The sequence below is a fragment of the Megalopta genalis genome, chromosome 10 (assembly GCF_051020955.1).
Source record: "Megalopta genalis isolate 19385.01 chromosome 10, iyMegGena1_principal, whole genome shotgun sequence".
In the NCBI taxonomy this organism is placed as follows: Eukaryota; Metazoa; Arthropoda; class Insecta; order Hymenoptera; family Halictidae; genus Megalopta; species Megalopta genalis.
The window spans coordinates 10,097,929-10,113,452 of NC_135022.1; the positions used below are offsets into that span (position 1 = coordinate 10,097,929).

The window sequence follows — 15,524 nt, forward strand, 5'->3', positions numbered from 1 at the left end:
TTTTATTTCATACCGATCGTTCGATAAACGAACACGTCCAGTTTTTTTGCGATAATGTTAATCAAATATGTTGCATCTTATTTTGCACACAGGAGTTTCGTCGTCTATTCATTATTTTTCTTAGAATTAATTATTGAAGTTTCTCAAAATGAAACTTTTTATATACATATACACTAATACAAAAATTCCATCCACTCTGTACATACAATTGAGGATCCTTACGTATTTATAATTCACTGAAATTTCCAAGCAAATCGGTGAAATACGAGCTTCTACGGAAAATAATTTTCTAGATTTTATTACGAAAATATAAATTGCATACATAAAAGTATATGTGTATACATATATGTATGTACATAGACATAAAAATCCTGTCGCTCTTAGAGACAACACAACATATATATGAGATTACGTCTCGGAATTTTCGACTATCAGTATAATCGTTATCGCATCGAGTACAATTATTTTTTTTGTTCGTACTACACAAATGTAGAATTAGCTCTGCGATATCTTGAGATAAGTCCTTGACGCGTTATTTAATATTATTTCGATTCACGTGGTGCCAACGAGTATATAGACAAGTGCCACATTGCCCTACGTTGGCCAGTTCGGTGCCATACGCTGTTGGTTCGATGTGTTGGTTTATCGGTGTAAGCGAGAAAACTGGCATTGTCGTTCGATGGTGGAGGTCCTTCGCGTCACTCGGTTCCATCGGTTCGAACACTTTCCCGGTGATAGACCGACGATCTCGTGACAGCCGTGACGGGGAATCGGTAACTTGGTAGCAAACATGGTTGCGATAAAAGGACGCAAGAACTCGAACAAAAATCCACCGATATTCAGTCATGAGTTTGTCATTCAGAATCATGGAGATATTGTATCGTGTGTGGCTTTAATCTTCGTAACTGGTCTAATGGTGCAGGTCAGTGCTCAGTTTCTTCAACACCTAACGTGCTTCTCGAGATTTATCAATTATCTTTCTTTACCTTTTTTCATTAAACACGGTTAAACGAACGATATCGAATAGATCGAATGGTAAACGTTTTACTCATTTTTCTATTCGCATATGTTGCTGGCAGAATAACCATATGTTACTATCGCCGACGCTGGTTTAGCGATAAATTCGATGTTTTGATAATATAGACAGTATCTTTTAACTAACAACTTTTACTAGCTACGATGATGATTGTCACTAGATTTCGGTTTACTGCTCCGTTCCATATTGTTGTTATATTCGTTCTTTTTATATATTCTAAACATTTTTTTTTTGTATATATATATCCTATTGTTTTGTAGGCCACATCACCATGGGCATATACATTCATTGCTCTCCATCATAATGTAACTTCTGACATAGAAGAGCCAACAGCACCGATTAAATATGCAACCGGTTGGAAAGATGCTTGTGCTGTATTTTTCTACTTCTTGATTACAATTGTAATCCATGCTGTGTTTCAAGAATATGTATTCGATGTAAGTAATATATACCTCTTTGGTTCATTTTTTTTAATATGCGCATATTGAAAATGTATCATATGATTTCAGAAAATTTCTAAACGTCTACACCTCAGTAAGGTAAAACTTGCTAAATTTAACGAGTCTAGTCAATTAGTTTTGTTTTATGTTTTGTCTGTAATATGGGGTACAGACATAATTATCAGGTAAAAAAAAAAATGGCAGTAATCTTGCCGTAGCTTTGTATCTTTGTGTTCTAACGTATATTAAACTTATATCCTTTCAGAGAAGATCTGCTGTTAAACATGACATCATTATGGACAGATTATCCCATATTGTTAACTTTCTCTTCTAAACTGTTCTTCGTTGGTCAACTTTCTTATTGGCTGCATTGCTATCCTGAATTGTACTTCCAGAGAGTGAAGAGAGAAGACATATTGTCGCGTGCTGCGCAAGCAACAGTGGGATTATTGTTCACTCTTGCTGCTTATATGTTCAAGTATAATTTAATTATTATACATTTCTAATTAATTAATATGCCTCTGCTACTTAATTAATTTCTTATAATTTACATGTTGTTTACAGCTTCCAACAAGTGGGAATCTTGTTATTAGTTTTACACTATGTAGGAGACGTTGTGCTTCATGGAGCTAGAATTATACACTTTGTTAGTAAAAGGGAGAAGATGGTAAAACGTCGGTATTTCAAATTTATGCGAGCGAATGTATACCAATGAAAATAGACATTAATATGACATTGTTTCTGTTTACAGTGACATTCGTTGTTGCAAATTCGATATATGTTCTCGTGCGTGTTGCATCACTCGCTGTTGCAGCTTTGGTTTTCCTGTATGGTTTAAGTCAAGTGGAAAGTGAAATTGATTATGATGCTGGAAACTTTAATATTCCCCTTGTACGATTCTCAGCTTTAAGTGTCATCGTTGTTTTCGAAGCGTATCTTTCTTACGTCTATATTACAAGACAAATTAAGCGCACTCGGGAAAATACGACAACTGTACAAGTAGTAACGAAATCGAAACAAAAATCAAAGAAAAAAGAGGGTAAGATAATCTTGAATATTATTTTTCTAATTGCTACCGAATTATAAGACTGTAATTTAAATAAAAAATTTGTACTTTTTTTTAGGGAAAAAGCCTGCGCTATCAGAAGATGATGATTTACCAGAGGTTGATCAAGCCACTAAGAAAAACCTGAGATCCCGCTCTTCCACAAAAGCAAAATAAATACACAATTAATTAAGAAATTATTCAAGGCTGATTAAAATAATTATTTTCGTTAATCTTTAACGGGAAATACAATTTTCGAAATATTTATTTGTCTTTGCCACATGTAAAGTAAACGACAGATTGAATATCTATGTATATTACTTGAGACTGGTACTTGTGACGCCGCCTTCCACTGTTGTGAAATTAAATACTATAGTTTAACTTTCCTATCCACTGTAGACAAAAGTTACTCTTGTGGGTAAAGAAACATTAACATATTGTATATAATGTATTATACGTTCTATTATATAACGTTGTATACAGGAACAACATATTGTAACTAAAGCATACAAGACAAAACAATAATTTATTTCAAAATAGTGGTATATGATATGAAATACATGGAGCAAATTCATAATTCACTTATCGTACATCAAATTTAGTTATAAATTACTTAAAATGACAAAATCATTTTTATTTCAAATGTAAACTGTATTTTTGTAAGAGAGTAAATTACACATACGTTTTAAAAAATATGTTTGAAACTTAATTTAAGTCGTACACTCCTTGGCATTTTAAAGTTCGAAAGTGGGGAAGAGAATTTTAAATTTAGCGCCATTCTTAGTAAGAATCCGAATAACTCTTAAGGCAATAACGTAAATTTAACATTTATGGTTCGTAACAGTCTTTAATAATCCTGTGCGTTGATCTCTTGTATCTTTAGAACAATTTTGTGTCCTTGGTTTAATTCTTTATGTTGTAATTTTGCTATCATCAATGTTTATAGGCGACCCTGCATTTACATCCGAGCGATGGTGGTGCCCCTTGTGGCAAAATCAAGAAGCTTCGCTTAGAGGATCCGTATAGCGCCAATTGGGATAATGGCAAAACGCTCAAACTGCTAGCCAAAATCGACTGTTAGTAATTTGGCTAACAGTTTGAGCGTTTTGTCACTACCCCAACTGGTGCTGTACAGTCCCTGTACTAAACTTTACTTTTTCTCCACGAGAAGCGCTACGATTGACTGTAAAATATAATTCATCCAATTCATGTTGAGACTTATATTGTATTTTATGGTTAACGAAGATGTAATTAGATGTAAATATATATAACAAGCATTCAATAGTAATGTCTGTCTAAAGTCTAACCTAAGATAAGGATTTGTTTCATTCCATTTTATTGCTTTGAGTACCGAATCGCCTGAAACCTGAGACCTCTACAGGAAAGCCGGTGAAATATTATGCTTAAAGTCGTCGTTGTGGAGTCCGAACGTGCGAATATTATTTGTCGGAAATTATGGAGAAACGAAGAAGTTTAAGTATACGACTAGAGAGATGTAACAGAAGGATCAGCAAAAGCAGCGGTGGCTCCGGCGTGCTGAATCCTGATACGAATAACTTAGGGGACGGTATGTACTGTTTGTGAAAGGTTATGTAGGTTAGGATTTTGTGTATTTATTTGTATACGCATTTTAGAGTATCCGTATTGGTGGAGAAATTTAGAAAACACTACGATACCCAGACTATCTACCGATTCTACTAATTTTAATCAGACGAGCCGCCGCTTGAACTCCAATTCGTCTATATGCGAGAATGATCTTGAGGATGGCTGGTGGAACGTTTTGGGAGATACGCCGGCCGATTCGAAATCCCACCAGAAGAACAACGATCCATCGGAGAAAAGTAAGGCGGATTTGTTGCTTTAATATTAGTGGAATTGTAAAGATGTTTTTACCGGATATTATAGTAAATTCTAGTAAATACTGACCTGTTGTTTACATAAAGTAAAACACATTAGTCACTTTTGATACTGTGGCACTCTTATTATGTATTCTTACTATAACTGCATTTGTAAGGACCAAAATATATATGTCAATAGATACAACTACCAGCGCACCAGCGATGTCGGAGTCGGATGAAGAAGGTATGGTAAAAAAAATGAGGCCTCCCCTGCGGTCTATAGTAAAGAAGGCAAAGAAAGGCAGCGACAACGCGTTTTTGGACGTTTTGAAAAACGCGGTTGATTCCAAACAACCAGCATCGTCTTCGAAGAGGAAGTCTTTAAGGAAAGGAATGGGATTTTCCGTTGCGGCAGATTCTCCTGTGATCGCTGCTCCGACAGATCCGAGCAAAGTTCAAAATTTGTTGACCGAGTACGAGCACGATCTGTCGACCAATTCTCTACCGAAAGCAAGTAGCACGCTATTGGACAGCACTAGCGTGTCCCGACAAGACAGTCAGGGAAACAGCAACAGCGACACAGAATATATAGTGATGAAGCCCAAGTCGAAGCTTCTGAGGCGACACAATAGAGAGACGAGGAAGGAGGAGAAGAATCTATTCGAAGATGTTCTGTTCCAGAAGACGATCGACAAGGATCTAAACCGATCGCTTCACGATGCTGGCACAGTGGTTGACGTGGAAATAAAAGTGCCCAAGTTGCAGATTGAAGCGGACAAGAGCAAACCCATAGACGCAAACAGAAACATCTCTGAGACTTTGGAAAGTTCCGCCAACACGAGTTCCATCATCTTTCAACCGCTGAAGCCTAAGTCCAGATTCCTGGGAGGTCTACGGAGGAGTCCTAGGACGAACATTCTTAAAAATATTCTCGACGATAGTGATTCATCGGCTACGTTAGTTACTTCGAATCGTTCCGAACACGAAGAACATCGGAACAACAAAACTGTGCGATCATCAGATGGTAGAACTCGTGTGATCAGCTCAGAAAGCACTGATGAACGACTCGACGGGAAGATTCCCGTTGCAACGGAAGAGAGCGTGTCCACCCCGAAGACATACAACAAAACTTTGCGATCATCAGATGGTAGATCCCGCGTGATCAGTGCAGAAAGCACCGACGACCGACTCGTAGGGGATATCAGTGTTGCAACGGATGAGAGCGTCTCCACCCCGAAGAGGAACAACAAAACTTTGCGATCATTAGATGGTAGATCTCGTGTTATCAGCGCAGAAAGCGCCGACGACCGACTCGAAGGGAAGATTCGCGTTGCAACGGAAGAGAGCGTGTCCACCCCGAAGAGAAACAACAAAACTATGCGATCATTAGATGGTAGATCTCGTGTGATCAGCGCAGAAAGCACCGGCGACCGACTCGTAGGAGAGATCAGCGTTGCAACGCGAGAAAGCGTCTCCACCCCGAAGACATACAACAAAACTTTGCGATCATTAGATGGTAGATCCCGCGTGATCAGCGCAGAAAGCACCGACGACCGATTCGTACGAGAGATCAGCGTTGCAACGCGAGAAAGTGTCTCCACCCCGAAGACATACAACAAGACTTTGCGATCATCAGATGGTAGATCTCGTGTGATCAGCGCAGACAGCACCGGCGACCGACTCGAAGGGGAGATTGGCGTTGCAACGGAAGAAAGGATCTCCACCCCGAAGACAAAGGAAATCTCGAGGAGGCGGAGCGAACCTCGAAGAATAACGTCCTTATTGTCGTCCAGCGACTCCGACCTGGAGTCCTTCGAGTCTCCCAAGAGGAGTAGCCGAAGGTCACTTGGCGTGAAGCCGTCATCGGCGAAGCGGAGGCGTAGCGAGAGGCAGAGCAGTCTTCGAAAATCGGGTTCGTATTCCTCGAAGAGGGAGGAGGACGAAACGCAAAGCTTGGCGGTTTCGGTTTCCTCGAAGGGAACCGAAAAGTTTAAGAGCTTCGCGCAGAATCGGAGCAAGAGACAGAGCTACGTTCAAAAAGAAACATCAATGCCGAGTGCCAATGTTTCAGCAGCGGAGAATTCGTTTGCAAATACTACGTCGGATGGTCGAACGCGCCCGAGAGATCGGAACCAGTCTAAAAACGATGTTAACTCCTCGGTCGGAAAGTCATCGTCGCTTCCAATTAGCGAAGTAGAAACGGAAACTGGCGAACGACTCGAAGGGGAGATCCGCGTTGCAACGGAAGAGAGCGTCTCCACCCCGAAGAGGAACAACAAAACTTTGCGATCATTAGATGGTAGATCTCGTGTTATCAGCGCAGAAAGCACCGACGACCGACTTTTAAAGGAGATTCGCGTTGCAGCGGAAGAGAGCGTTTCCACCCCGAAGAGGAACAACAAAACTTTGCGATCGTTAGATGGTAGATCTCGTGTTATCAGCGCAGAAAGCACCGACGACCGACTCGTAGGAGAGATCAGCGCTGCAATGGGAGAAAGCGTCTCCACCCCGAAGACAAACAACAAAACTGTGCGATCATTAGATGGTAGATCTCGTGTGATCAGCGCAGAAAGCACCGATGAACGACTCGTAGGGGAGATTCGCGTTGCAACGGAAGAGAGCACTTCCACCCCGAAGACAAACAACAAAACTGTGCGATCATTGGATGGTAGATCTCGTATTATCAGCACAGAAAGCACCGACGACCGACTCCTAAAGGAGATCCGCGTTGCAACGGAAGAGAGCGTCTCCACCCCGAAGACAAACAACAAAACTGTGCGATCATTAGATGGTAGATCCCGCGTGATCAGCACAGAAAGCACCTCCTGTTCCGAGGACGTTCGTCTGAAACTGTCGAACAGTTCCGACTCGTCAGACGCGGAGATGATAAGAGTGAGTACCAAGAAGACTTTCAGCTCTCAGAACAACGATGATCAAGTTCCCAGTTCACAGCCACCAGTTGCGGGCGATCGAGTATCCGCCGGTTCGCGTCGGAAATCTGTTTTGCCGAAAGAGGTCGAGAAAGGCGGAGGTACCCATTCCAGGACCAGTGTGAACCGGACAATGGCGATTGTTGGGACATCGGAGGAACCGGTCGAGGCTGAAAAGACTGTCGGAGGACGGAGCCGCGAAATCTCGAGGAGGCGGAGCGAGCCTCGGAGAATAACGTCCTTGTTGTCGTCCAGCGACTCCGACCTGGAGTCCGACGAGTCTCTCAAGAGGAGTAGCCGAAGGTCGCTCGGCGCGAAGCCGTCGTCTGCGAAGCGGAGGCGAAGCGAGAGGCAGAGCAGTCTTCGTAAATCGGGCTCGTATTCCTCGAAGAGGGAGGAGGACGAACACGTGGACGAAACGCAAAGCTTGGCGGTTTCGGTTTCCTCGAGAGGAACCGAAAAGTTTGAGAGTTTCGCGCAGAGTCGGAGCAAGAGACAGAGCTACGTCGAAAAAGAAACATCGTTGCCGAGTGCCAGTGTTTCCGCAGCCGAGAATTCGTTCGCAAAAGCCACGTCGTTTGGTAGATCGCGCCCGAGAGACCAGTCTGAAAACGACGTCAACTCCTCGGTCGGGAAATCACCGTCGCTTCCAATTAGCGAAGCGGAAACGGAAACCGACGAACGACTCGAAGAGGGGATCCGCGTTGCAACGGAGGAGAGCGTCTCCGGCCCGAGGAAACGAAGCGGGGTCGCGATTAGATCGATCGGCGACGAACAGTCTCGGAAGCGGTCGTCTTCGCGCGGCATTGTCGACCGCGTCGCGGAGCCGGTCGATCCTGCCGTAGAGGAGAACGATCCCGGCACGAGCAGGACCAGTGGACTGGCGTTTTCGCCTAATCGGATCAACGTAGAATCGGGCCGAAGACGATCCGGTCGTGTCGTCGGGGTCGATGGGAAAGAGAACGCGAAGCAGCATCCGACGTTAGAGTCGCGGAACGTCGACGGGGATTCGAACGCGGTCGGAAGAACGTCGCGCGTCGAAGCTGGCCTCGGCGAAGCGAAGAGCTCTACGACCTCGCAGGCAGTCGCGAAGGGTCAGCGGCGTATGGAGGACTTCTTCCAGGCGAAGACGAGCGCGTCCAAGGTGCTCTCGAACGTCGAGGCGGCGCAGAAGATCCGCAAGAAGCTGGACGAGATGAAGAAGCGGGAGATCACGGAGGTGAAGAGAACTTGGGCCGATAGCGGGGCGAAGCTGCCGGGAGAGAGGCGAAAGAACGTCGTCGGCAGGTCAGCGGCGAGGTCGAAGAAGCCGAGTTCCGAGCCGCCGGCGCAGGTGCACAAAGCTTTTCTGGTGAACGGCCGGGTGTACAAGCAGCCCCGGCTCCCGCGCCCGACGAAATGGGTGACGGACCGGCTGTACCATTTCCTGTGGAAGCGGATGCAGCCGAAGTTCGAGCAGGAGACGAGGATGCTGTCCGAGAGGTTCGTCCGCGAGTTGTGCGAGGTGTCCGCCTTGATAGCGAGACGAAAGCTGTACGCCTCGTACAAAGTGGAGATGCACGCGTTGATGAAGGAGATGGCGCGGCTCCAAATCATACGCACCCGACACGATTTCTATAATTTCTGCCACGACTACCTGCCGTACGAGCTGCGCGTCAAAATGGTGCCCATGCTGCTGCCCGGAAACCAGAGGAACATCCCTTACGAGCCGAACGAATTGCACGAGCCGCTGCTCGATTCTTGACTCTGCCACGCCGCTATCAGTATTCTCGAACGTTTCGAATGTGTTTGACCTTTTAGGCCCGACGCGCTGCTATAGCGGCTTTCGCGGGTGTCATTTCTCTGGACGACGCGCCACTATAGTGGCTTGCTCTGGTAGCTCACTCGCTCAACGTTTCAACCAAATAATCGTCTTCATACGCATTGTTTCACACTTCTTTTGTCTTCGCATCGATTTACGACAGTCTACAGGGTGTCCCAAAAATGTCTCGCAATCCGGAAATGGCGGGTTCCTCGGATCATTCGAAGCAACTTCTTCCTTTACAAAAATGTTCCCCGAGGCACCGTTAACGAGTTATCAACGAAAAACGGCGACCAATAAGAATCGAGTACGGCTGACGCGAGGCGGCCCAGCCGACCAGCGCGCGAAGCCCGGTTCCGCTCGTTGGCTCGATCGCCTCGCGCCAGCCGAGCTCGCCTCTCATTGGTCACCGTTTTTCGTTGATAACTCGTTAACGGTGCCTCGGAGAACATTTTTGTAAAGGAAAAAGCTGCTTCGAATGGCCCGAGGAACCCGCCACTTTCGGATTGCGAGACATTTTTGGGACATCCTGTATAAACAGACAGAATATACAGTATCAGACGCTGCCGTCCAGAGAAATAGCCTCGCGCAGAATTCAGCCGTACCTAAAAGGTTAAGCCGACATCGAATCGACGACGCCGATGGATCGACCCGCTCCTCGGCAACGTTCTCGCCTATTCTCAGCTTCCGGCAACGTTGTATCAAGAAGTTTTGAAGCGTTTCATTAATTTTAGTTGTTGTACGAAACTGTTGGCTCGACTTGAAACTGACTCGAGTCGAAGCGAAAGACGAGAGTTTGAAGACATCTCCCTTTGTTCGCGTTTCCGAGGAGCAACGCTGAACGTCGAACGTGCGCGCAGCAGCAAACGAACTGTGTGCTCGCGCGTCTAGGAACCATTGTTTAGTGTATTCTCAGAGAATCTATTTTCTACTCGATTATATAGGAGGTTCGCAAGTTCACACGCGACCCGAAATACAAATATTTTGATAAAAGCCGACCAAAGATTTGCTGTGTTTCATTTCGACCGATCGACCCGATCCTTGCGTGCGAGTTTTCGTCCGAAGCGTTTCCCACGCTCGACGGATTAACGTCGGCACCCTTTCGCGCGCGTAGGTAGCGGCGACTAAGGGGTGGGTGACCGGCAACCGTGCCTACGATTCGACCATGAAAACTCTGAACACTAGTGTCCGCACGCGTAGTTGCGCAGTCGACGATCTCGGGGGGAGGATTTTTTTCCATGAAATCGCGGTAATAATAATAATAGTAATAATAATAATAATGGCAATAATAATAATAGCAATCATAATAGTAATAATAATGGCAATAATAATAATAGCAATAACAATGGCAGTAATAATAATAATAATAACAATAATAATAATGGCAATAATAATAATAATAATGGCAATAATAATAATAATAATAGCAATAATAATGACAATAATAATAATAGCAATTATAATGGCAATAATAATAATAATAACAATTATAATGGCAATAATAATAGTAATAGCAATTATAATGGCAATAATAATAATAATAGCAATTATAATGGCAATAATAATAATAATAGCAATTATGATGGCAATAATAATAATAGCAATTATAATGCAATAATAATAATAATAGCAATTATAATGGAAATAATAATAATAATAGCAATTATAATGGAAATAATAATAATAATAGCAATAATAATTTTATTTATCAACGGGATGAACCCTTCGTTACAATAAGAGAGAAAGAGAGGGAGAGAGAGAGAGAGAGAGAGAGCGAGAAGCAGTCACGCAAGGGCGGATGAAATATAAAAACCAAAAGCAAAAAGGGTGGAAAGGAAAAGCAAACTTAAATACAAGCACTCTTGAGACAGAAAATCGTTCTTTTTAACGCTAAAGAGCGCAGTATTTTGCAACCCGATTTAACTCGATAGCATATTCGTCCTGAGAAAACATCGTTTCGAATGTGAACAAAGTTTCGATAATTTTTGGTAATTCCCCCGCCTCCGCCTCCGCCCCCCTTTCTTTCTCGCGCGAACAGCTGTTCGTCGGGGCACACCGCGATCGACGAGAATTGCGACCGCCACGGGTTTTACAAATATTTGCGAGAGATCGAGCGTCGAATTGACGCAATACGATACGTGACCGAGAAAATACTCGCTCGAGATTAGTCGGCCGGGCAGCCTCGTTACCGCGACTTTTGACCCTCGGTCGACGAGCAAACAGATTCTTCGTCACAGGTTTATCCTCTTCTCTCTCTTTCTCTCTTCTCGCCGTCTCTGTTCAACGTTTTCCGGGCGATCGTTCAACTTTTCCAACTAAACGGAAAGCGTAGCTTCGATCGAAACTTTGTTCACATTCGAAACGATGTTTTCTCAGGACGAATATGCTATCGAGTTAAACAGGGTTGCAAAATATTACGCTCTTTAGCGTTAAAAAGAACGGTTTTCTGTTTCAAGTGCTTGTATTTAAGTTTGCTTTTTCTTTCCACCCTTTTTGCTTTTTGTGTTTGTATTTCATCCGCCCTTGCGTGACTGCTTCTCTCTCACTCTCTCTCTCTCGCTCTCTTTCTCTCTTTCATTGTAACAAAGGGTTTATCCCGTTGATAAATAAAATTATTATTGCTATTATTATTATTGCCATTATTATTGCTATTATTAATATTATTATTATTGTCATTATTATTGCTATTATTATTATTTCTATTATTAATATTGCCATTATTATTATTATTGCCATTATTATTGCTATTATCATTATTATTGCCATTATTATTGCTATTATGATTGCTATTATTATTATTATTATTGATATTATTATTATTATTGCTATTATTATTATTATTATTGATATTATTATTATTATTGCTATTTTTATTACTACTATTAATATAAAGCTACGTCTTTTTTCTCCCCCAGCGCAATTTCCGTAAATTTTGATTAGTCCTGTTCGAAAGGACATCGATTTCCTTGAAACTCGAAGAGCTACCGCCCCAAGAGAAATCATGTCTCTCTGCTGTATCGAAGTTAGCGTTCGCGAAAGAGCAAAGGGCTCGGGGGTGGTGTGGGGGCGGGGGGTGATTGTCGAACGGTCGCGTCGGGTGTCCGGCGAACCGCATCGATTAACCAAACGAATTTCACCGGGCCTCGTTTGAAGTTTAATCTCTAATGGAACGGTCGTCGCAATTAGGCCAGACTTATTTCCACGCGCACCACCTACGCGGTAATGTTTGAACGAGCATTTGTGGACACGTGACGGGGCACGCGGCGACCGGCACGCGTCGCTCGTTATTCCATCGCCAGCGGCGATTGTTTCCCTCGAAAGCGATTAGGTTTCGTTCTCATATTCCCATCGCCGCGAAACGTACGGCACCCGATTGAACCGCGCGCGCGCTGCCTTTTTCTCGGACGCGTTAAATGTCTGAACTTTCTCGCCGCGCTATCGAATTCCCTCGGTCGTCATCTTTCTCCCTTAACGGTGAATATACCGCGTGCCGGTCGAAATGATCGGTCACACAGTTTTGTATTTTAACCCTTAGCACTCCGAACCGTTCTGGACGTTGGCTACCAGCTACTCGGCGCCACTTTTCGGCAGAAACGGGCATTTACAGACCCTCGGATTATTTAGTATAGTTTTGGAACTAACTTATTATAATGATATTGGACTTATACGAATTTGGCTGAAATCGAGAAATTTGCAAACAAATCAATATTTTATTTTTTATAATTTTGTTATCGTTTGTTTTATAATCTTGTTTCGTTGTTGCAATCGCTGTCTATGCGAACTCTTTCTCTCGTCGCCTCGTTGCTTGGACGATATCGCTATCGCTGCTATCAAAACGATAGACCAACTGTAGAAGAAAACCTTCTACAGTTAGTCTTTCTAACATATCTGTACAAACGTCTATCCGGAGCTCATCTTCGCTACTACTTGTGTCACGAGACTCATTCGTGTTCGAACGTTTTGCCATTGTTCTAATAAAAAATACGAATAAATACATAGGTTGAAAATTTCTAATCGTTATTACTAGCTCGCAAGATGATATTTACCAAAACAACTTTTACCAAACAATTTATTTACCAAGAGAAGAATCACTTTTCCGATTTTCTCACTCGTTAGATCTATCTATACCGCTCGACGCTTCGAACCAGACCGAGTTCGGCTTTGAAAATCTTTTCCTCCAGATTTTATGATTATAAATCTCGCTATACAGTGCGTGCTATGTTCGCATACCGATCTTTTTTCTACAAACTTGCCTCATCGCTCTTTTCAAATGGCGCCTTCGAAGTGCTCGGACCGTCGTGAGCACGCCTCTCGCGTTCTCGTCAAAATCCGCTGACATTTCTTGTATATAGCTTGGTAATTTTACCATATTTTGATTTGATTTCTTGCGCCGTTTCGAGAGAAAACTTCAGGGAAACATGCATGTCTGAAAAAGTTGCGCTGAAATAACTTTTAGCACCGAAGGGAAGGTTAGCGAATCGGAGAGCGTGTTTGAGGTTACTATTAATGCAGTTTATTGAATTGTTATCGATGAGGGCGGGCGCGACTAGCGTGACGTCGTAGGACTAGCAACTTAGGACAGACTGAGCTTTTTGAGTTGCGCGTTTGTCTCTTTTATAGTGGAAGAGAAGAAAGGAATAGATGGACTTTCGTAGGAAAGGAGAAAGTTGGGAAAGTCCTGTGCGGGTCGAGGTGTCCAGATGTGAGGAGAATTGTTTTATTAGGGGGGCGTGATTTTTAGGGAATTTTGAGGATTAGGAACGGTACTTGTTTTATTGCTAGCGGCCGCGCTCAGGTAGAGGGATGCGACGCCACAAACTCAATTCCCCGTAATCGCTAATAAACTTGAATGTCCCACGAGAGGGGACATCCGAGCGATATGCTAGAATTACGATGTCCCACGAGAGGGGACAGCGGAGTGCAAAGGGTTAAGAATCGCCGACATCGCAGTAACTCTTCCATAGGAAACGATCGAACAAATTTCATGATCCAAGCGTGTGTTCGTTGCAATCAAAATTTGTGGAATGTCTTAAATAAATTCGGTCTTATCGGTCTTACGGAGAAATTCGCGTTCGTCGCTTTTAATGCTCGGTAGTTTCAGTGATAAGTCCCCCTTTTTCCCTTTTATCTTTTCCTGCTCGTTCGTTCACGAAGCACGGAAAGCGAAACGCTGTCGCGCATATCGCGGTATAGAGTAATTTTCCCAATTTTCCTTCAGCTTGTAAGCAAAAATGGACTATTTGGAGGAGGTACGAGAGGAGATACGACCGTTCGAGCCTCGTGACTTATTTTTATAGTCGCCAATTATCGGTAATTGCAAAAATGAGGCGCACTTCCTCTTCCCAAACCGTCCATTTTTATGTTTATTTCTGTTCGAATTTACTGTATCTTCTATTTATTCTTGTTCCAGAATATTCGCCGTTACCAATGACACCCAAAAAGGATACATTCGGTAACCATATTTTATTCATGTTCTATTATATTTTATATTTTGTTAACGTTACGCGTGAACAGCATACGTACGTGCAAATTGAGAATATTTAACGGTAAAAATAGGTCAGAAAGCCCCGCATTTTTATCTCGGAAAAAAGCGACACTGTCGCGAGAAGCGTGAAATTACGAATTAATTCGATGTACATAATGTACTTGGGAGTGAACGAAATGATTTTGTCGAACCGAGAGAGATGCGGAGAAAAGCTGAAGCTATTTTCTGGAAACAAAGAAGCTATTTTACGTCGATTTGCTGCGCCGACGATGAATTGCCGATAACCCGTCCCTCATTGTCTGAAATCGATCGAACGATAACGAATTGGACGGGATGGAAATATGGGTGTCCGCCGGTTGCTAATACGAGAAAGTGTTTCATCGTCGTGTTCGCTGATCGTAAGAAAGCATGCGTCAGCAGCACCGGGGGTTGTATCCGCGGCGCATTGCACTCGCTTTCGTGTGCAGGCACAGAGCACCGAAGCTATCGAACTAGTTTAAACGCGGGGTACGTATCCTCGCTGACGTCATCGGTCGAACAGCCTCCTGCTGACGTAATCCGTGTGACGACATTCGCGATTGCTTAATTTCGCGTACCTCTACGAACGAACGATCGACGCGGCGGTCGTCGCTCTATCTCGTTACCTTTGTCCTGCTGTTCGGCACCTTACGCCTTATGTCTCGCGCGCGTCTCCTCGAACGATAATTATGGGGGCTGCGGATTACACGCATTTCTGACGAAAATGAATAGGTGAAAAATGAAACTGACGATTTCAATGGAGAATTTAAGGATATCGTTACATCATTGGCAGCTTGTTGCAATCATTGAAATGAGGAGACCATTTCTTCTTTCTTTTGCATAAAGACTATTATAAATATAATAATAATAATATTAATATTATTTTATAATAATAATAATATTAATATTATTTTATAATATTAATATTATT

At 43.2% G+C, this 15,524-nt stretch overlaps 2 protein-coding genes across 2 annotated transcripts; both read left to right on the forward strand.

Annotated features, from left to right (window-relative positions):
* Nucleotides 1-587: 587 nt before the first annotated feature.
* On the forward strand, nucleotides 588-3,102 carry TRAM (translocating chain-associated membrane protein 1). The gene is made up of 7 exons (XM_033475518.2): nucleotides 588-922; nucleotides 1,297-1,473; nucleotides 1,546-1,661; nucleotides 1,742-1,954; nucleotides 2,041-2,150; nucleotides 2,228-2,515; nucleotides 2,601-3,102. Exons 1-7 carry the CDS (start codon nucleotides 791-793, stop codon nucleotides 2,696-2,698), a joined length of 1,134 nt encoding a protein of 377 aa, XP_033331409.2. The 5' UTR covers nucleotides 588-790; the 3' UTR covers nucleotides 2,699-3,102.
* Nucleotides 3,103-3,747: 645 nt separating this feature from the next.
* LOC117223311 (uncharacterized) lies at nucleotides 3,748-10,095 on the forward strand. Its single transcript, XM_076525037.1, has 3 exons — nucleotides 3,748-4,088; nucleotides 4,156-4,362; nucleotides 4,559-10,095. Exons 1-3 carry the CDS (start codon nucleotides 3,977-3,979, stop codon nucleotides 9,031-9,033), a joined length of 4,794 nt encoding a protein of 1,597 aa, XP_076381152.1. The 5' UTR covers nucleotides 3,748-3,976; the 3' UTR covers nucleotides 9,034-10,095.
* The last annotated feature ends 5,429 nt before the right edge of the window (nucleotides 10,096-15,524 follow it).